The sequence below is a fragment of the Phoenix dactylifera genome, chromosome 11 (assembly GCF_051530095.1).
Source record: "Phoenix dactylifera cultivar Ajwa chromosome 11, Ajwa_hap1_PhDact_Kaust_v1.1, whole genome shotgun sequence".
NCBI classification, from domain to species: Eukaryota; Viridiplantae; Streptophyta; class Magnoliopsida; order Arecales; family Arecaceae; genus Phoenix; species Phoenix dactylifera.
This window is the reverse complement of record NC_143200.1, coordinates 1,618,432-1,639,878: the sequence shown is the minus strand read 5'-3', so window position 1 is coordinate 1,639,878 and position 21,447 is coordinate 1,618,432. Positions and strand designations below refer to the sequence as shown.

General features: G+C 41.7%; 1 protein-coding gene across 1 annotated transcript; it reads right to left on the bottom strand.

The window, feature by feature from the left end:
* Window positions 1–5,474: 5,474 nt before the first annotated feature.
* LOC103713459 (uncharacterized) lies at window positions 5,475–21,368 on the bottom strand. Its single transcript, XM_026806644.3, has 6 exons — window positions 19,172–21,368; window positions 17,713–17,868; window positions 16,404–17,574; window positions 9,365–10,215; window positions 7,022–7,177; window positions 5,475–6,883 (listed from the first exon to the last, which is right to left on the bottom strand). The coding sequence occupies exons 1-6, from the start codon at window positions 20,016–20,018 to the stop codon at window positions 5,706–5,708; spliced, it is 4,359 nt and encodes a 1,452-aa protein (XP_026662445.2). The 5' UTR covers window positions 20,019–21,368; the 3' UTR covers window positions 5,475–5,705.
* Window positions 21,369–21,447: the final 79 nt, after the last annotated feature.

The following is a 21,447-nucleotide window of genomic DNA, read 5'->3' as shown; positions in this document are numbered from 1 at the left end:
AACAGTAAAAGCAAATTCTCTAGTAACATTATAGAAGAATCTGCTTTGCTTAGTTGGAACAGAAGAGAATAACTTTGGGGCATGTGGCTACAATAAACTTGAAAAAGGGTTGAATGAAGGGTCAAGAAAGCAATTCAAGAGAATAAATGCCAAAGAGACAAGAAGGGTTAACTTTGCCCAGATGCTGAGATGGGAAGTCCTGCTTTGTAATAATCTGGAATATGGGTCCTCTGTGCTGAATTGAAATACAATAGGGCTTCGGGCTATCATAAAATATTCCGAGTATAGTCTCTTATTCTTTGCTCACTAGATGAGACAGAATGCTTTGGGTTTAAGTAAATCTGAACATTTTGCATCTTTATTAACTTAACCATCTCTGATCTATAAGATCCGAGGGAAAAGCAGTATTACAGATTGCTCTTCTTTTGATGCTCATTTTATCTTTTCCAATGCATCAAAAAAATTTATCTTTTTCTAAATGTAAGTTATCTGAAGGTAGCAATTATCAATTCTTCTATCCATCATATACAATTATATATAGATCAGCCTCCTGAGAACGAAAACCAGTAAATTAAGGGGCACTCCAACGCTTGCCATTCAATGCATATTCAAACTACCATGTGCTCCCTCCGCTGTGGGAGACGCTGGAGCATATGCTTCGGTACCTGCGTGAGTCTACTCGGAGGTCGACTTCTGCTGAGACAGGTACTATAGTGGCTTACTTAGCCTATCATATTTGGCTGGACAGGAACGATCGCGTGTTCGAGGGCGAGCGATCGTTCCCTCGAGTTGTGATTGAGAGAGCCCTATGGCAGGCGGCGGAGGTATCTATGATGGCCTCATCGAATCCACCTGAGATGGCCAGGGATATCTGGGGTACCTGTATTGCTGTTTCAGCGTCCAGGTTTAGCTACTTTTCTTGGGTACCCCCATCCCCTGGTTATCTTAAGGTAAATTTCGATGGTGGCATGGCAGAGAATGGCGCCTCTGGGGGCGTGGGCTTTGTGATTAGGGATCATGTAGGCAGTCTTGTGGCTGCTGGAGGACGGAGTACACGGGGTACGACTGTCGTGGGAGCGGAGGTGCGGGCAGCCTGGGGGGGCATTTTGTATGCGAGACGGGTGTTGAGGGCCGATTGCCTCTGCCTCGAGGGTGACTCTTCCACGGTAATTGATTGGATACGAGGTGTTGATACATATGGGGATGGCCATCCCTTGATATGGGACATGCGTAGATTGCTGTGGGAGCTGACCTTATGTCAGATATCTCATGTATATCGGGAGGCGAACAGTGCAGCAGACTGGGTCGCCTCCTATGTTGCCCGGCACTCTGGGGAGCTTCTCTGGACTAGCCTAGAGTGCATCCCACACTCCTTATTTTGTTTAGTTTCCTTTGATATGTCAGGTTGTATTCACGTTAGAGGTACTTGAAATGAAATACCGCTTTGACCAAAAAAAAAAAATTACCATGTTAACCAAGATTGCTGTGAAAGGATACAATTAGATCTTTGTGACAACCAAGAACCTCATCCAAAAAAAACTAGCCTGAAAATATTACTTAGATTCCTTAAGCCCCGTTTGGCAAAGCTGTTGGCTGTAGAGCTAGCTTTCAGAAGCAGAGCTTTTATAAAAAACTATTTTCTGTTTGGTAACTATATTTCTAAAGTATCGTGAAACTTTAATATGGGTTTGGTAAACAAACTTAGAAAGTACTTTTGGTATAACAAAATAACCAAAAAAAAACATTGCATAGTATTATACAACAGAGCATAATAAAATATAATATATATTAATACATCAATATATGATATAGTATAATATTACTATAGTGTAATATAATATTATTATAATATAGTAATATAATATTGTATACTATAGTGTAATAATATAACATAATATTAAATTATTTAACATAACATATCAATGTACTGCGATATAAGTAATATAATGGAACAGAGAGAGATCTCTCTCTCCTCTGTAGATCCTCTCTCTGTACAATGATTGATCTCGCGGTGTACCATGAACCGCAAGATCAATCGGGAGAGAGAGTAGGTGGACCGCGATGTCGCAGTCCTCTATCACCCTCTCTATCCCTCTCTATCCTCTCTAATGCGTGAATCGCGATGCTACAATCTATATCCTTTATGATGCGTGGAATGCGATGCCGCAATCCACACTGAGAGGTGGACCGTGATGTCGCGGTCCACGCTCAGAGGAGGACCGCGATGTCGCGGTCCTCTATCACCTCTCTATCCCTCTCTATGCTCTCCTCTCTGATGCCGACCACGCTGAGAGCTGGACCGCGATGCCGCGGTCCATGTTGGGAGGTCGGCATTTACTGAGAGAGATAGAGGAGAAAGAAAGAAAAAAGAAGATGAAGAGAGAGCTTTCGAAGAAGAGGAGAGATCGATGGAAGAGAGGGACAACTCCATCACGAATTGTTTTGGAAGAAATAGAGAAGAAAGCTAAAACTTTTTTCCTAAAACAAAATTCAAAATGATGGATACAAAAATAGAAAAAAAAGGAATACCTTGTTCACGGGAATCAGTTCGGCCGATTAAGGTTCCTTGTTGGGACTCCTATTAATTTTCATAATTATAAAGGGATATTTTTTGTAATTATTATATTTTATCACAGGTATTTTGGTCTAAAAAATAAAATTTATAACTCAAAATAGCTTTCTGACGGAGCCTAAAAGTGTTTTTTTGGAGAAACTTAACTTTCTTCCCGATTTTTTTACCAAACACCCCTATTCCATCTAAAAGTACTTTTGGAGGGCCAGAAAGTGCTTTCTGGCCTCCAAAAGCTCTGCCAAATGGGCCTTATATATATACCCAAGATCTACCAAATGTACAACACTAAATACTGACATTCATATGGTTTCTTACGTATGGTTGAGACTCATTGCTAAATCCTTATTTTATTAGGAATTTATTATCGTAGTTTGAATTTTAGATTTAGTGTTAGTCCATGTTAAGTTAGCTTGAGTCTTAGGCTCATGTTTTCTGTGAGAGATAGTAATGATTTCATCTTTTAACGGGAGAAAGAGTGTGGTTTTATTAAAATGGAAAGAGAATACATGAATTATGGTGGAGAGAGTTTTCGTGAGGCCTTTTTGTGAGAGCAGCCAAACTCATTGTTTCCGCCTTTATTTTTATTTTGAGTAAATTTATTTTTTTCTTCCAATTTTTTCTTCCATTGTTATTTCTTGATTTAATTAGTGTTTGTTTTGGATTTTGAATCGGTGGATTTGATCTACATTGAGTAGCATACTGTTCTACATTACATACTTCCCTTGTTAAAATCCTAGTATTCATGCCAGCCTAAGGGTCCAAATCCAATCATATTCATTATAAACACCATGATCGATCCATGATTAGTCCAAAAAAAAGGCCCATGCTATAATATTTCCGAGTTTATATGGGCCACAAGGTGAGTTTGCTTTGATACAATTTACAACGATGCAGAACTTCATCCAAAAAAAAAATAGCTAGAAGGTATTATTTGGACTGCTTGATCATATATATGTACCCAAAATCTATCCAATGCACAATTGATGCAGGACTAAATACATTGCCCCCATGGAGCCTTAACAACCTTCCTCAAAAAATAAAAAAAAAAAAAGTTATGATTAAACACTTGAAAATTTTTTGGGCTACTTCCCTTAAAAAAAAAAAAAATTGGGCTACTTATAACTAGGGCAGCTTTTAACATTATGGATATGAAGCATGGCTAGACACTAAAGCTATTCATCTTATTTTATAGGTCAAAAGAAACCCAAGGCTTGGATAAGAATGATTGTTAAATGTAATGGTAGTAAGGGAGGAGAACTTTTTTAAATAGTCTGCAAGAGCTTTCACCTTAACATGAGATTGTTGGTTGTTTGTTACATGCCAGGGTGTGACAACAACTTGGCAAAGGCTAAGGGCGTCCTATTTGGAGAATCCTCTTTTTGGTGGTCTTTTATTTTGCTTCATGAACAAGCATCCAAGGCACATGTTTATGTAACCCTTTATAACCCTTTACCAAGCTAAGCATCCCCTTTATCTTTTTTGCAATTATTCCTGCTCAATCGCAACCCATGTGAAGTTATTCGGTACCAAATTCCACCTTGGCACTAAATATATACGAAGCAAAATATGGCGCATGCTGAATTAAGATACATGATTTCTACCCTCTCTTTTTTATACTAACATCATATTAACCTTTTTGTTCTCTCGCAGCCATGCACTTGTTGTTGAAGAAGGAACCGGTGACTTAACATAACCAGATCTTCCAGACCCACAAGAACTAGGAAATTTTAGTATCCTTTGTGGGGTCGTACGGTATTATTGTGGATAGCTGCCATATTATTTCCAAGACGGATGGTTCTTCTTCATCACTGTGATACATTTTGCTCATCTCCGAAATGAATGATGTGGTTGCTATCTGTGATGGTACTGCACAAAAGAGGAAAAGAATTCGATGGGAAACTACAGTAAGAAACTAGAATTGCCTATAAGAAAACTGACATGCTGGCAGATTTCTGAATATTTATGCACAAAACAGGATCCTCTGTGGTGCGACTTTTGCATGATAAAGTACGGTACTATCTTCGATAGCTGCCATATCATCCATCTCGAAGACAGACGATTCTCCTTCATTAGTGCGACACACCGTGTATAGTATCGTATTTCAAGAATAAATAAAAGTTGCCTATCTCGAAAGTGGAGGATATGGCTGCTACCTGTGATGGCACTGCACAAAAAGAGGATCCGGATGCTTGGATGGATACGAAGGGGATCTGTATCTCAATGGTCTTCGCGGATGCCATGCCAGGGAGAATTCGACATGGCATGCATATTTCTCCGTATACAGATGGTAAGGTGGTCGCCATAAAAACGCCGCATGAAGTGGATCCAAAAATCAGACTGATCAACTAATAAATGAGCTGGTCATGCTGTCTCAAATCAATCACTGGAACATCGAAAATTTATTGGGCTGTTGCCGGGAAACTGAGGTCACTTTGCTGATTTATGAACTCATTCCAAACGGAAATTTATAAAAGGACTGCACGATTGTGTGGCAGTGGAAACTCTAATTTCATAAAATGATCGCCTCCAAATATAGTTATAATGTGAAGAAAAGAAAAGGAAAAAGAAAAAAACAATCCATACACGAACATTTTGTATTGGTCACCCAAAAATCTCAGGGTGATCATATGATTCAGTGGTATGATTATATAATTACAATGTGAAGAAAACTATACTGACATTACTGTTTGATAAAATTCCTGAGCAGAGCAGAGGCAGAAATATGCGTACCATGCACTGAAGAGAGAGGCAAAAACTATCTGAAGTAAAGGGTTCGGAGATGTATTTGTAGTATTATTAGACCCTTTCTCCCGAGCGCTATGGCGAGGCTCCGCCTTGGGTGCCATCCATCACCCTACCCCGTGTCAAATTCTAGTCCACATATATCTAAACTATAGTTTAATTTAGGATAACCAAATCATTCCAGCAACAGAAAAAACGATACACAACTTTTCTACAATGCCTTCAATCACAGTATATTTACTGCTGATACTTCTTATAGACCCCCCATTATGGGGTAACATAGATGATCCCAGCACTCATAGAAGATCTGTTATTATTTGAGACGACTTGGTAAGACAGGAAGATAAAGTTGCTTCTTAGACCTCTGGATGCACTCAAATAAGAAATAATATCATCGCATAATGTCGAATGGCTGCATAGCATGCACCGAAGAATCATCCTCACCATGCATACGACTCGGGATCGGGCATTCAGCTCCCTTCAACAGACACTCTCCCTCCTCTTCATTCTCTTCGATCCATGGATGTTGGTGAAATCTTCGCATCCCTTCTAGTTCCACTGCAACTTCTTTCATGGCGGGCCTCTCTTCTCCCATCAAGCTGAGGCAACGCTTGGCAAGCTCTGCAACTGCAACGAGCAGCTCCGGCGATCCTTCATCGACCACACGATCCTCCAAGGTCGGAAAAAGTCGGCCATCCTTCAAGCATGATTTGAAATGTATGGTAAGATTCCTGCATTCCGTTGGCCTTGTCGAAGCCACGGGTTTCTCACCTGTTAGGAGCTCCACAAGAATCACTCCAAAGCTATAGACATCACTCTTGTCCGTGAACTGAGCAGTGTGGAAGTACTCTGGATCCAAGTAACCGAAGGTCCCTCGTACCAACGATGTAAGACCATTTCGGTCGAACGGAACCAACCTCGACACTCCAAAGTCAGAAACTTTAGCAGTGTAGTTGTCATCCAGGAGAATGTTGCTGGACTTGACATCTCTATGAATGATGGCTATGGAGGCCTCCGAGTGCAGATAAGCCAACGCTCCTGCAATTTCTGCAGCAATCCTCAAACGGGCCTCCAAGGACAAGGAGGCCTTGCAATCTTCATCATGGATATGATGGGAAAGAGTTCCATTAGGCACGAATTCGTAAACTAGCAAGGGGACTCTAGTCTCCAGACAGCATCCAAGAAGCTTCACCACATTCCTATGGTTGATATGGGAAAGAACAACCACCTCATTTATAAACTGCTCGATCTCATCGTCATCCGTGATCTTTGATTTCTTGATAGCAACAACTATTTGATCTGGTAGAATTCCTTTATAGACTGTCCCAGCGCCACCTTGGCCAAGGATACGACTTTCCTTATAGTTATCGGTAGCCATTTCGAGCTCCTCCATTGTGAACATCCTTGTCGCTGGAGCACCGCCCTCGAGAGAGGAGACCTGCTGTCGTAACAAAAGACCTCCATTTTTTTGGAAAAACTTCTCCTTGAGCTCGATGAGTCTTTTCTTCTTGATGATCCAGTATAACCAAGAACATAGAATGATTAGAAACACCAGACCGAATGCTCCACCTGCAAGAATATATATACAGTACAAAAGAAAGCTTATAAATTTACGAGATCAAGCTCGCTCTATCTATCATCCGTATTATATTCAATGATGAAACTATTCAATATATGTTTGCTATGGTTGGATTTAGAGTGCATTACCTAGAGCCAAATAAACGAGCTTCCATATGGATTTGCATCCGCTTCCATCTTTTCTCCCATCACCATATTTGTCCCAGGGACATGAGCAAGTATAGTTTCCAGGCGTGTTCTTGCATCGACTCACGCAGGAAGTTTTATTCATACACTCGTCAATGTCTAGCGAGCAGCCATCAAAAAGTATGTAAGTACTTTAGTAAGTCGAAATTAGAGCTCAAAAAGGTCAGAGACCTGATATGATAAATTGCAGTCCCTCAACCGGCCCGGAGAGACAAACTGCTGGTCCTTGTCATGGAAGAATGAGACTACTGTCATAAGAAATCCCTTCTTTTACGTTTATCCATAAAATGTTACGTTGTTGCAAGTGAAGAAATGTTCAAAGTAATAAGCAATTGCCGGAATTCATGTTATATCTTTGTTATACAACAACAGAAATGCTTTCGTAAAGTGATGGTCAGAAATTATCATGGAAATTTTGCACAGAAAACACTTCCTTAAATGCAAGTAATTAGGTGGCACGTTGTAACTAGTTATCTTGGAAAACCGAAACTTGTCATGGAAATTTTGCACTAGAAAGCATCAATTATTTTAGTTGCAGGACGTGGTTTTTTTTTTTCCAAATAAAAACCATTATGACCTTTTTTGACCTTTATTCCCCTATCGGTATGATCACTGCAAGCGTATATTTAATTAAATGTAAGTCAAAATGTATTATATCAGACTAAACTACATCCTCGTAGTTGACCCAATACAACCATCTCATTTGCAAACCTAAATGATATCAAATTCATGAAAAAGCTACCTGGGCTGCACCAGTTACGTACCAATTCGAAAATGATAGGGCAACATGAAATTTTTTTTAGATGTGTACGTAAAAAAAAAAAAGTAATTATAAGAAACCAAAAACACCACCATAGCCGGTCCCAAGCACAACAAGCAAGATGGATGGTTGATGTTAGGTTGATAGCTGGTTGTAAAAATATATCAATAACCATAAAATGGATTCCAAAATGATCCACATGAATATTGGAGCATCTCCTGCCCCACGCGATGTGCCATAACCTGATCTGATTATTGTGACAAATGGGCAATTAAATCTTTTTATTTATGAAATTAACTCTTTCTTTAATGCTGGGCTCTAAAAAATTTTATTGATCTATTAGACAGAAAGTTAATTAATCTATTAGGATTCATATGGTTAAGTGTGAGGAGGAATAAACTAGATTCTAGCTATAACATAAACTGAATTCTAGTTCGTAATAGAATTAGAAAAGATCCCGACTAATTCTCTAACTCTTCCTTAAAATACCGGACTCTATGGTTAAAACAAAAAAAAAAAAAGAGAAAATAACATTGAGTTTCAACCAGATTCCAGCTCATAAAAAAGCATATTGAAAAAATCCGGTTCCAATAACCTATTCTCTCTTTCCTAAAATATTATGATTTTTTCCTGTTACAAAAAATTGCGGACTTCAAATAAAAGTATTTTAGTAAAACAAATAAATCAAGATCATTCATATTTTAAAAGAATTCCATATATCTCAAATAATTATCTTTGATCATCCCACGGGCATTGCACATGTGTATACTAGTATATAAAGTAGGATGTCAACGCTCGTTGTGGGGAATAGAGTGATGATCTCATATTTTTTGCTTTATTTTATCCTATCAAAATTTACATGTACCCACGGTCATTTTTTTTTCAAAGCTACCCATTTATGGATATGCTGTAGACCTGAGTTCGATCACCAATTTTACAATATGTTTAGATCTGTTGTAGACATGAGTTCAGGTTGTATCTTTCGCACGAAAAAAATAATTCATCTTTATCTGTGATGTCAACTGTTGGATCGTGCAATAGCTACTTCGAGATTCATATAGGTGCATATGATTTGGTAGTTGGCACTGTAAAAAAGGATCAATTATTATTTCACGCAAAAAATACAACCCGAACTCTCTCGTGGGTCGATGAGTCAAGCCCATCAAAATCAAGGCTCCAGCTGCATCTTCCGCGTAAAAAACATGATTCGCGTGAATTATTGGACCGTGCAACAATCGCTTTTGCGAGTGGATAAAAGCAAAATTAGGAATACTTTGAGATCCGTGCAATTTGTGATTCAATGATTGAAGCAGGGGATCAACTATCATGACTTTAATTATAATATATGTTTGTGAAATTATAATATATGTAGACGCCACCGGCCGGTTTTTTCAAAAACAAAAAAAACAAAAAAAAAAAAAACATCAAAGGGAAAAATTAAAAAAAAATCAAGCAACTAGCAGGACCGCAGATTTAAGCGCACTTATGGGTTAAAAGCAGTGGGGCCTCAAAAGAAGAAGTATTACCTTGGCATCCATCTTCCATATAAGGATTGCCCTCAAACCCTACGGAGCAATTGCACCGGTATCCCGGCCCATTTGTAGAGTTCAAGCAAAGGCTGTGCTTGGCCTTGCACGCGAACGCCGGGCTGCTCGTGCTCGCCTCCTCGCAGCTCTGGTTCCCTATCGCCCAGTCCAGCGTTACTGGGACGTTCGTCAGGTTTCTAAGATACGAGAAGCTGGAGACGCTGAAGTTGAGCCACCCCTCGTCGGCCAAGAAGCCGTAGCTGCAAGGATTGAAATCCCAGCAATTGGTGTGGTTCATGGGGCCATCGACGATGACTTCGAAGGCCGTGAGGCCCTTCGGAATCGGCGTTTCGCAGCAGCCGATGCCAGCACATGTGCCACTGGGGATGTTCCTGGTGCTGTTGCACGAAGTAATGCACCCGGTCTTCAGCCCCAACTCGTCATCTCTGAGAACTGCTAGAGTATCGCACCCAACTGCCATGAACTTGTTCCGGGAATCGGAGAACTTGTACGGCATGCCGGTTATGTTGATGGATGGGATGTTGTAGTCGTTGTCCTTGCCGTCCTTACTGTAGCAGTCCTGGGCCATGTATTGGTTGACGACCAGCAGGCCCTCGGTAAGGTTGATTTTTACAACGTCGATGTTGGTGTCGCTGAGATAGGCCACGGACTCGTTGCAAGTGATGTCGAAGCCTTCCATGAAGCAGCCCTTGCCGATGCCGAACGGGTAGGGAACGGTGACGTTCCCGCACTTGGCTTGGCAGCCGTGCAAGGCATCTGGCGTGGCTGCCGCCGCTGCGGCCAGGACGCTTGCCAGCCGAAGAAGAAGCGCTGCTGCCCAAACCATACTTCACCCTTCACACGGGTCTTCGCCGGTGTCAAGCTCCGGCCGCGTCCTTCTTTACTCTGTTGATCATAGGAGGGTGGGTGCTAGGCCTTAGTATATATGTGGATGAAACCCAAGCAAATTGCAATGAAGTCTTCCAATGTTGCAATCGAATTACGAGTTGCTGTCAGCTGCCTCGACAAAGAAAAGAAAGCAACGTCCGACTCCCCGGTGGGCGACCCAGTCAATTATCCACCAGATACTTTCAAAGACTGTCCTTTACCGCTTACAAATGATCTAGAACACATGCTGAAAGAACTCACAGAGAAAGGCATGGCCGCATGATTTTGAAGAACCCCACATCTCCAGCTAGCTGCTACCCTGAACGCTCTGGCGTTGCTATGCTTCACATGACTTGCAAGGGAAAGAGACAGAACGAGATGGTCTCCGGCAACGCCACGCCCCACTTCGGCGCCCCATTGACCTCCATGCGGCGACCAGGTCCGGACTTGAACCCCTCGTGGAGGCCGTGGGGAGAGGGGCACGACCTCGTCGAGGCCGTGGGGAGAGGGGCACGTCGCGACCCCTCTCCCGTGCCCCGTACACGTACGAGGGACTGTACGTAGGAGCCGCATGGCGCCGGTCCGAACCCGCTTGGAGAGGGGGAAGACCACGGCCCTTTGTGCCCAAACATCACCACCACGTCCTCCACTATGCGCGTGCCCTCTTCCGATGGCCAGGGTTCCAATTTACATACAGAAATACTTTTCAACGTCTGTCTACATGCCGAAAGAGACATATGCTAGGAAACACATGGAAAGTTTCTCCTGCCACCCTCCAGATCGGGTTGTTTCTTTCGCGCGAAAGAAGGATCCAGCTTCTTTCGCGCGAATCCACCGTTCGATCACTCACAGCACAACTCTCAAAGACTCTGTCAATCGGTGGGTGATCCGACGGAACGTGTGTTAACTGGACACACCAGCAATTATAAAACAGTAAAGGCAAAATTAAACTCAAACAAATTACATAATAAAGGATCAAGTAGTTACTGAAAAATCTAGAGTATATTTAGCAAAATTGGAGAAAAAACAGGAGAAGAGAGGCAGCCATACTATTCAGCTGTTACTTTTCTCTATTTTTTTTTTTTTCTACGGCATGTTCATGCCTCTTCAAGTTATTTTCATTTCCAAAACACAACTTGCTCTCGAAGTCTTGCAATCTTAGCCACCCATTCTAATCATACTTTGACTCAAGTTAACAAAAGTAACTATGGTAAATATTAAATAGAATTTAATTTAATAGCACATTAACCATAACAAGGTGAATCCTTCTTAGGGGCATCAATGGGTCAGATCGGACCGGGTCATAAATGATCCCGACCCAATCCGGTTTCTTATTCGGGTCTTAACGTTGAATCCAAATCCAATCCAATAGAAAATCTGGTCGGATCGGATCGGGTTAGGTCCATTGCTAAAATTTCTGACCCAACGAGTCATTCTGGTCGAGACGGGTCCATCTATAATCTAGTCCCAACCCAAAAAATTCGGATCCGGGTGAGGTCTCAACTCAAAATTACGTGATTTGTTTTGATAACTTAATTTGTTCTACAATCTATTAGCCATAGTTAGGAAAGATCTGCTCAATGTATTCTCTGCCCTATTTAAGCCCTAACTATTCAAATCTAATCACAAGTACTACAATCGGCCCGTGGTTAGCTAACCTCCCTCGTTTTCATTCAAATCTGGAAGGTATTTTTTAGAAACCTTAAACCTGTATATATACCTAAGATCTGCTCATATGGTTTCTCACATACTCTCCATATTTACGCCTTGACGTCCTCGTCAGGCTAAGGGTTCAAATCTATTCAAATCTAATTGCAAACACCATGATTGCTCCGTGGTCAGCCTCAATGAGCCCGTAGGCCATAAGTCGAATCTGCTCTGATACTACTTATAACAATCTTACCTCATCCAAAAAAACTAGCCGGAAGGTGTTATTTGGATTTTTTGATTTTGTATAAGTACCCAAGATCTACCCAGTGCACGCTTTTATGAGTCCTCATATTTCTAACATCCGAGAGCCACGTTGTTTCCATTTGACAAAAGGATATATATATATATATATATATATATATATATATATATATATAATTATAATTATAAAAACAACGGAAAAGAAGAAGAGGGGGGGGGGGGGGGGGGTTAGACCGACGCTTTTAAATGCTAATGCCTGTGATTCACGGAGTTGATGTAATAGCAGAGGAGAAGAGATCATGGAACAATTACAGTATGAGAATTTCCTCATTCTCTCTTTTCAGAACCGCAGAATAGGGTATCTGGAGGATAGAAGCCGGCATATTATGGGAGAAGAGGTTGATTCATGGTGTTTGGGCTGCGTAAGTTTCGGTAGACCAAGGGCTGAGGATGAAGGAGACAGCACAGGCCGGTCCTTCTCAGTTGAACCATGACCCAGGAGGTGGCGATTAATATCGCAGACGGGTAGAAGTAAGACCAATCACAAACAGACAAAGTGCCCCCATCATTCATGGAAATGATCATGGAATGGTTTCACTGGGCTCTCGTCTTGGCGTTCCCACGAAGGAGAATTCTGATGGAATACAACCACTAGCACAACCGATGGATGTAGGTGACCTTGGCCACGTGGACGTCATCTCGGAAGTCGGAAGGCAAAAGGAGAAATAAAAGCTTCTCCTAATAGATCACGATGCGGCACAGGATGGGTCCCCATTGCACCTGGAAGTCAAGGTTTTAATAGTAGAAGATTGTGTTGAATCCCCTAGGAAAGTATTCGGCAAGACCAACGGGAAGAGGCCGGCTTCTGTCGGTCAAGTTAATCCCATTTGGAAGTTGGTCGAGCCTAACCAATCTGGACATCATGAGTTCAGACCCTCTGCTTATTTTTTTCTTTGGTAAACTGGAATCATTAAACGGATCTAGAATAAATACATCCATGAGCATTTGAAAATAAAAAATCTATTATTAATACACTTGGTGTTGGCAGGTAATGGCATGAAATTATTAGGTTTTATTACTTCTCTTTTCTGTAGAGTAACTTTGTTCTCCATGTTTTAGTATTTGGTATCATTGTTTAGTTATATTTGTATCAAATTCTTAGATCATATGTTTTTATTCTAAATGATGATTCCAATACTCCATCATTCTTGTGTAGGACATAGCATCCAAAATAATGTCTTTTTCACAACAGGGACCAGGTGTTGTCTGTATCCTCTTGGCTAATGATCATATCTCTACACTGACTCTTTGCCAGCCAGCAACAGGGATCTGTATCTTTCGCTTGCCGACCTCCGGATCGGGTTGTATCTTTCGCACGAAAGAAGGATCCAACATCTTTCGCGTGAATCCACCATTAGATCACCCATAGCACGGCTCTCAAAGACTCTGTCAACCTGTAGATGATCCGACGAAAGGTGAATCCTTCTAGAGGTACAAATGAGTCGGATCAAACCGAGTCATAAGTGACACCGATCCAACCTGGTTTCTTGTTCGGTTCTAAAGTTGGACCCAAAGCCAATCTAATAAAAGATCGGGCCAGGTCGAATTAGGTCCATTGCTAAAATTTCTAACCCAACAGGACATTCGGGTTGGATCCATCTATAATTCGGTCTCAATCCAAAAAATTTGGATCTCGATTGGATCCCAACCCAAAATTATATGATTTGTTTTGATAACTTAATTTGTTCTACAATCTATTGGCCATAATTAGGAAAGAGGAAAAATGATTTCAGTATATAAGGCTAAAATGAGGATATATGCAGAGTAGTACCGCATGTGGTTATGCAAAACTCTACAATATACAGATATATTGCACCTTCTTGTGTTCCTTAGGCTTATTATCTTGTTGATAATCATTATCTTATTATTAATACACCTGGTGTTGGTATGTAATGGTATAAAATTATTAGGTTTTATTGCTTCTCTTTTTGCGGAGTTACTTTGTTCTCCATATTCTGGTGTTTGGTATTCATTGTTTAGTTATATTTCTATCAAATTCTCAGACTACATTAGGTAACTTTAAAATTAATTAAAATCATAAGTTTTTATTCTAAATGATGATTCTAATGCTCCATCATTTTTGTGCAGGACATAGCATCCAAAATAATGTTTAAAAAATCTAATAGCCGGATGTGGATTTTCTTTCTAAGCATTACCAAAATGGTTTCTATTATAATCTATTATGATATTTTGTATCTTTTGAGCTTTATTTTGCTTAAACATGCATACATGCACGCATGCGTGTGTGTCTATATATATATATATATATATATGTTCGATTCAACTGAGAGATATTTTGAGCCTTATTTTGTTTAAACATACATTCATACATATATGCATATATAAATATTTATATACTTGATTCAGCTAGAGATATTGAGATATCTTATAAGCTCACCATTCTATTTCTTTTATTTTTCTATTTTTAGGTGATGAGAAGTATAGAGCTCAAATTGGGTTAGGGGGGTGTGCTCTGGAGGATTAGAATATAGTGCGTTTCCTATGCTAGATGAAGCAATTATCTTGGAAAAGTGATGGAATATGAATCTTGGAGCACATCAATGGATGCACATCGCAGGAATTAATAATGGACATCTTTTCAAAAGCTCGGAGATCATTTGCTTACGATGAAGCTGCTGTCTCTGGCGTGTCCGCCCCGCCGAGGTCTGAACGAGTTGTTTTCTCTTTTAACTTGAGAGGTTTGCCATTGACAAAGGATTCAGTGATCTTGATGGTAGGGACCAGCCGGTTCCGGTCGTCTCCAAGTGTGTTATTTTCCCAGTCAGATGTGGTCCGTAAGCATGGATTTGTAGTCTTTGTTTTGAATAAAGGGGAGGCGAAGAAAAACGGCACCCATGATTTATTGGAAGGATGGAATTAAACGTCGAGTTACATGAGTAAGATTAGAGACAGCATCCCCCTGTGATACAGATTACGCGGCGGGGACCAGGGCAAACATGCGAGAGACTATCAGTTACGGAGACAAAGTCGTATACATCATCATTGACACAGCAAGAGGAAGAAAAACACCATGCGTAGCAGCGCTCAAAGCTCAGGTCTTCCTTCCATCGTGGATCCAGGGGGACCGTGGAAGGGCTTTCCAGCTGCAGGTTTAATCTTTCTCCGATATTTCAGGACATAAGGCTATGAAAGAAACAATTTAATTCCTTTCTTGACTGGTAAGCAGCCTTTGCTTTGAAGGATAATTGCTTACCGCACCAATCCAACGGGCTGAATCCAGACATGGCCCGCATTTTGCCGGCCGGTGCACGCAAGACCTCATCCCGGGCACTTCAAGATCTTCTGCTCTGGATGCCAAGTGTTTAGGATGGGATTCGGTTAGATGTCAGGCCATTGTGCATATGCATGATTCAGACTAATCAGACTGATCAACTAATAAATGAGCTGGTCATGATGTCTCAAATCAATCACTGGAACATCGAAAATTTATTGGGCTGTTGCCGGGAAACTGAGGTCCCTTTGTTGGTTTATGAACTCATTCCAAACGGAAATTTATAAAAGGACTGCACGGTTGTGGCACTGGAAACTCCAATGTCATAAAATGATCGCCTCCAAATATAATTATAATGCAAAGAAAAGAAAAAGAAAAAGAAAGAAATGATCCATCGAACATTTTGTATGGGTCACCCAAAAATCTCAGGGTGATTATGATTCAGTGGTATGATTATATAATTACAATGTGAAGAAAACTATACTGGCATTACTGTTTGATAAAATTCTTGAGCAGAACTGAGACAGAAATATGCGTACCATGCACTGAAGAGAGAGGCAAAAACTAGCTGAAGTAAGGGTTCGGAGACGTATTTGTAGTATCATTAGACCCTTTCTTCCGAGCGCTATGGCGAGGCTCCGCCTTGGGTGCCAACCATCACCCTACCCCCTGTCAAATTCTAGTCTACATATATCTAAACTATAGTTTAATTTAGGATAACCAAATCATTCCAGCAACAGAAAAAAACAGATACAACTGCTCTACAATGCCTTCAATCACAGTATATTTATTGCTGATACCTCATATAGACCCCCATTATGGGGTAACAAAGATGATCCCGGCACTCAAGAGAAGATCTGCTGTTACTTGAGACAACTTTGTAACGCAGGAAGGTAAAGTAGCTTCTTAGACCTCTGGATGCACTCAAAAAAGAAATAATATCATCGCATAATGTCGAATGGCTGCATAACATGCACTGAAGAATCATCCTCGCCAAGCATACCTCTCGCGGTCGGGCATTCAGCTCCCTTCAACAGAATCTCTCCCTCCTCTTCATTCTCTTTAATCCACGGGTGCTGGTGAAATCTTCGCAACCCCTCTAGCTCCATTGCAACTTCTTTCATGGCAGGCCTCTCTTCTCCCATCAAGCTGAGGCAATGCTTGGCAAGCTTTGCTACTGCAGCGAGCAGCTCCGGCGAGCCTTCATTGACCACACGGTCCTCCAAGATCTGGAAAAGGCGACCATCCTTCAAACATGATTGGAAATGCATGGCAAGATTCCTGCATTCCGCTGACCTTGTCGAAGCCACGGGCTTTTCACCTGTTAGGAGCTCCACAAGAATCACTCCAAAACTGTAGACATCACTCTTGTCCGTGAACTGAGCGGTGTGGAAGTATTCTGGATCCAGGTAACCGAAAGTCCCTCGTACCAACGATGTAAGACCCTTTAGGTCAAAGGGAACCAACCTCGACACTCCAAAATCAGAAATTTTAGCAGTGTAATTATCATCTAAGAGAACATTGCTGGACTTGACATCTCTATGAATGATAGGTATAGAGGCTGCCGAGTGCAGGTAAGCCAATGCTCCTGCAATTTCTGCAGCAATCCTCAAACGGGCCTCCAAGGATAAGGAGGCCTTGCGATCTTCGTCATGGATATGATGGGAAAGAGTTCCATTGGGCACGAATTCATAAACTAGCAAAGGGACTCTAGTCTCCAGACAGCATCCAAGAAGCTTCACCACATTCCTATGGTTGATATGGGAAAGAACAACCACCTCATTTATAAATTGCTCGATCTCATCGTCATTCGTGATCTTTGATTTCTTGATAGCAACAACTGCTTGATCTCGTAGAATTCCTTTATAGACTGTCCCGGCGCCGCCTTGGCCAAGGATGCGGCTTTCCTTATAGTTACCGGTAGCCATTTCAAGCTCCTCCATTGTGAACATCCTTGTCGCCGGAGCACCGCCCTCGAGCGATGAGACTTGCTGTCGTAACAAAAGACCTCCATTTTTTTCGAAAAACTTCTGCTTGAGCTCGATGAGTCTTTTCTTCTTGATGATCCAGTATAACCAAGAACATAGAATGATCAGAAACACCAGACCGAATGCTCCACCTGCAAGAATATATATACAGTATAGAAGAAAGCTTATAAATTTACAAGATCAAGCTCGCTCTATCTATGATCCGTATTATATTCAATGATGAAGCTATTCTATACATGTTTGCTATGGTTGGATTTAGAGTGCATTACCTAGAGCCAAATAAACGAGCTTCCATATGGATTTGCATCCGCTTCCATCTTTTCTCCCATCACCATATTTGTCCCAGGGACACGAGCAAGTATAGTTTCCAGGCGTGTTCTTGCATCGACTCACGCAGGGAGAATCAATTGTACACTCATCAATGTCTAGCGATCGAGCAGCCATCAAAAAGTATATAAGTACTTTAGTAAGTCGAAATTAGAACTCAAAAAGGTCAAAGACCTGATATGATAAATTGCAGTCTCTCAACCCGAAGAGACAAACTGCCGGTCCTTGTCATGGAAGAATGAGACTACTGTCATAAGAAATCCCTTCCTTTACGTTTATCCATAAAATGTTACGTTGTTGCAAGTGAAGAAATGTTCAAAGTAATAAGCAATTGCCGGAATTTATGTTATATCTTTGTTATACAACAACAGAAATGCTTTCGTAAAGTGATGGTCAGAAATTATCATGGAAATTTTGCACAGAAAACACTTCCTTAAATGCAAGCAATTAGGCGGCACGGAGTAATGATCTTTTATTGTTATGGGGAATGGAGTGATGATCTTTTATTTTTGGTTTATTTTGTCCTATCAAAATTTGCATATACTCAAGTCATATTTTTTTTAAAAAAAAAAGCTACCCGTATATGGATATGCTGTAATCCTGAGTTCGATCTCCATCCGATTCAGTAGAGAATTTGGATTTTTTTTTCAGGGACACAATGCAAATTTTACAATATGTTTAGACCAGTTATAGACCCGAGTTTGGGTTGTTTCTTTCACACGAAACAATGATTCACTTTAATCTGTGATGTCAACCGTTGGATCGTGCAATAACTACTTCGAGATCTATGTAGATGAATGAAAGAGAAGTTCAGAATGGTTTGACATATGTGCATGACATGATTCAATAGTTGATATCGTGAAAAAAAGATAAATCATTCTGAAACCTTTTTCCGCTTGCTGGCCAAGGAAGAGAGAAACCTTCATCCCTTCCAAAAGATACGGCCCGAGCTCTAGTAGACCCTCTTTTGAGGCAGTTCCGATGGAAAAATCAAAATTCAAGCTGCATCTTTCATGTGAAAAAATGATTCACCTTCTCTTGTGACATGAATCGTTGGACCGTGACCGCTTCCCGATGTGTGCAGGTAGATGGAAGCAAAGTTAGGAGTACTTTGAGATCCGTGCAAGGTGCATTCCAATGATTGAGATTGTAAAGAAAAGATCTACTATCATGACTTTAATTATAATTTATGTTTGTGAAATTATTGAAAGAACTATGTTTTCATTTCATAAACTCAATGAGATGATCCACGATAGCCACCGGCCGGTTTTTTCAAACAAAAAAAAAAAAGAAACCGAAAAGTGAAAAATAAAAAAAAAAGAATCAAGCAACTATCAGGACTGCAGATTCAAGTGTAATTATGGGTTAAAAGCAGTGGGGCCTCAAGAGAAGAAGCATTACCTCGGCATCCATCTTCTATATAAGGATTGCCTTCAAACCCTTCCAAGCAATTGCACCGATAACCCGGCCCATTAGTAGAGTTCAAGCAGCGGCTGTGCTTGTCCTTGCATGCGAACGCCGTGCTGCTCGTGCTCGCCTCCTCGCAAGTCCGGTCCCCAATCGCCCAGTCCAGCGTCACTGGGACGTTCGTCACGTTGCTGAGGTTGGAGAAGCTGGAGACGCTGAAGTTGAGCCACCCCTCGTCGGCCAAGAAGCCGTAGCTGCAAGGATTGAAACCCCAGCAATTGGTGTGGTTCATGGTGCTATCGATGACGACTTCGAAGTTCGTGAGGCCCTTGGGAATCGGCGTTTGGCAGCAGCCGATGCCAGAACACGTGCCAAGGGGGATGTTTCTGGTGTTGTTGCACAAAGTGAAGCACCCGGTCTGCAGCCCCGAGTCGTCATCCCAGAGATATGCTACAGTATCGCACCCAACTGCCATGAACTTGTTCCGGGAATCGGAGAACTTGTACGGCAGGCCGGTTATGTTGATGGATGGCTTGTTGTAGCTGTTGTCCTTGCCGTCCTCACTGTAGCAGTCGAAGGCCTTGAATTGGTTGACGACCAGCAGGCCCTCGGAGAGCTGGATCTCTACAACGTCGATGTTGCCGTCGCTGAGGTAGGGCACGGAGTTGTTGCAAGTGATGTCGAAGCCTTCCATGAAGCAGCCCTCACCGATGCCGAAGGGGTAGGGAATGGTGACGTTCCCGCACTTGGCTTGGCAGCCGGGCAAGGCATCTGGCGTGGCTGCCGCCGCTGCGGCCAGGACGCTTGCCAGCCGAAGAAGAAGCGCTGCCGCCCAAACCATACCTTCCTTCCTTCTTTTTCACCCTTCACAAGGGACTTCGCTGGCGTCAAGTTCCGGTGGGGGCTGGGCCTTGCTATATATCTAATTGAAACCAAAATAATTGGCAATGAAGTCTTCCGGTGACCAGGGTTCCAACTGGCATTTAACAATCGTTGCCAACTCCGTCTCGACAAAAAAGAAAGTTACCAACTCCATCCCCAACCGGCGACCCTGTCGGATATACAGCAAATACACTTCAACGTCTGTCTGTATGCCGAAAGAGACATGCTAGGGAATGCATGGAAAGTCTCGCCAGCCGGCCTCCGGATCGGGTTGTTTCTTTCGCGCGAAAGAAGGATCCAACTTCTTTCACATAATCCACCGAAAGAAGGATCCAACTTCTTGTTTATTTTGCTTAAACATACATACATATATGCATATATAAATATTTATATGCTTGATTCAGCTAGAGGTATAGGGATCTCTTATTAGCTCGCCTTTCTATTTCTTTTATTTTTCTATTTTCAGGTGATGAGAAGTAGCGCAAATTGGGCCAGGGGGGTGTGCTCTGGAGGATTAGAATATAGTGTGGTTCCTATGCTAGATGAAGCAATTATCTTGGAAAAGTGATGGAATATGAATCTTGGAGCACATCAATGGATGCACATCGCAGGAATTAATAATGGACTTCTTTTCAAAAGAAATGTTGAGGCTCCAATGATGCTCTTCCTCATCCACGCCAAGCATTCCTCCTCCTCCAACGGTGAAGCAGACCCCTCGAGGACCTGTGCTCTGCCGCTGGCCGCGGCCAGAGCCAGCGCTTTCAATTCGTCAGCGTCCATCCCAAGCCTTCCCCCCTCTTCCATCGTGGATCCAGGGGGACCGTGGAAGGGCTTTCCAGCTGCAGGTTTAATCATTCTCCGATATTTCAGGATATAACGCTATGAAAGAAACAATATATGCTCAGACTTTGTAGAGGCAACTAGTTGAACTGGAACATTCAGCAATCCGATATTGTAATGCGATATTCTGCAATCCGATATTCTTGTTGCTTGCTGGACCATGATTTATACATATTTTTCGTCACCAAAGCCAACGTCGCCGCATGAAGACCATTCCAACACCTCCGTCCAAGGACCTTCCGACTTTCAAGCACAAGCCTAATATCAAACTCACCATGCATCCTATTTATTAACAACTCACCTTGCATGACCATTTCATCGCCAAAAAAAAGGGAAAACAAAAAACTCAGGACCGAAGATTCGGTCTCCCTCAGTGCGCAAAAATAACTACAGTAATCACTGTGCGCTGAGGCTTGAACAACCTAGAGGACACGAGTCAGACGATGCCAAAACTGTTTTGCAGCACAAACACCCCCCCCCCCCAACCCAAAAATAAATAAATAAATTATTTTTAAAAAAAATAAAAGCAGACATCAGCACCTGACTAA

Coding starts and splice junctions, on each gene's coding strand:
- LOC103713459 (XM_026806644.3), bottom strand. CDS start 20,018: ATGGTTTGGGCGGCAGCGCTTCTTCTTCGGCTGGCAAGCGTCCTGGCC. Junction 17,869..19,171: donor TATAGAAGATGGATGCCGAG/GTAATGCTTCTT, acceptor CTCGATCGCTAG/ACATTGATGAGTGTACAATT. Junction 10,216..16,403: donor ATGCAGCCATTCGACATTAT/GCGATGATATTA, acceptor GTGTGAAGGGTG/AAGTATGGTTTGGGCAGCAG.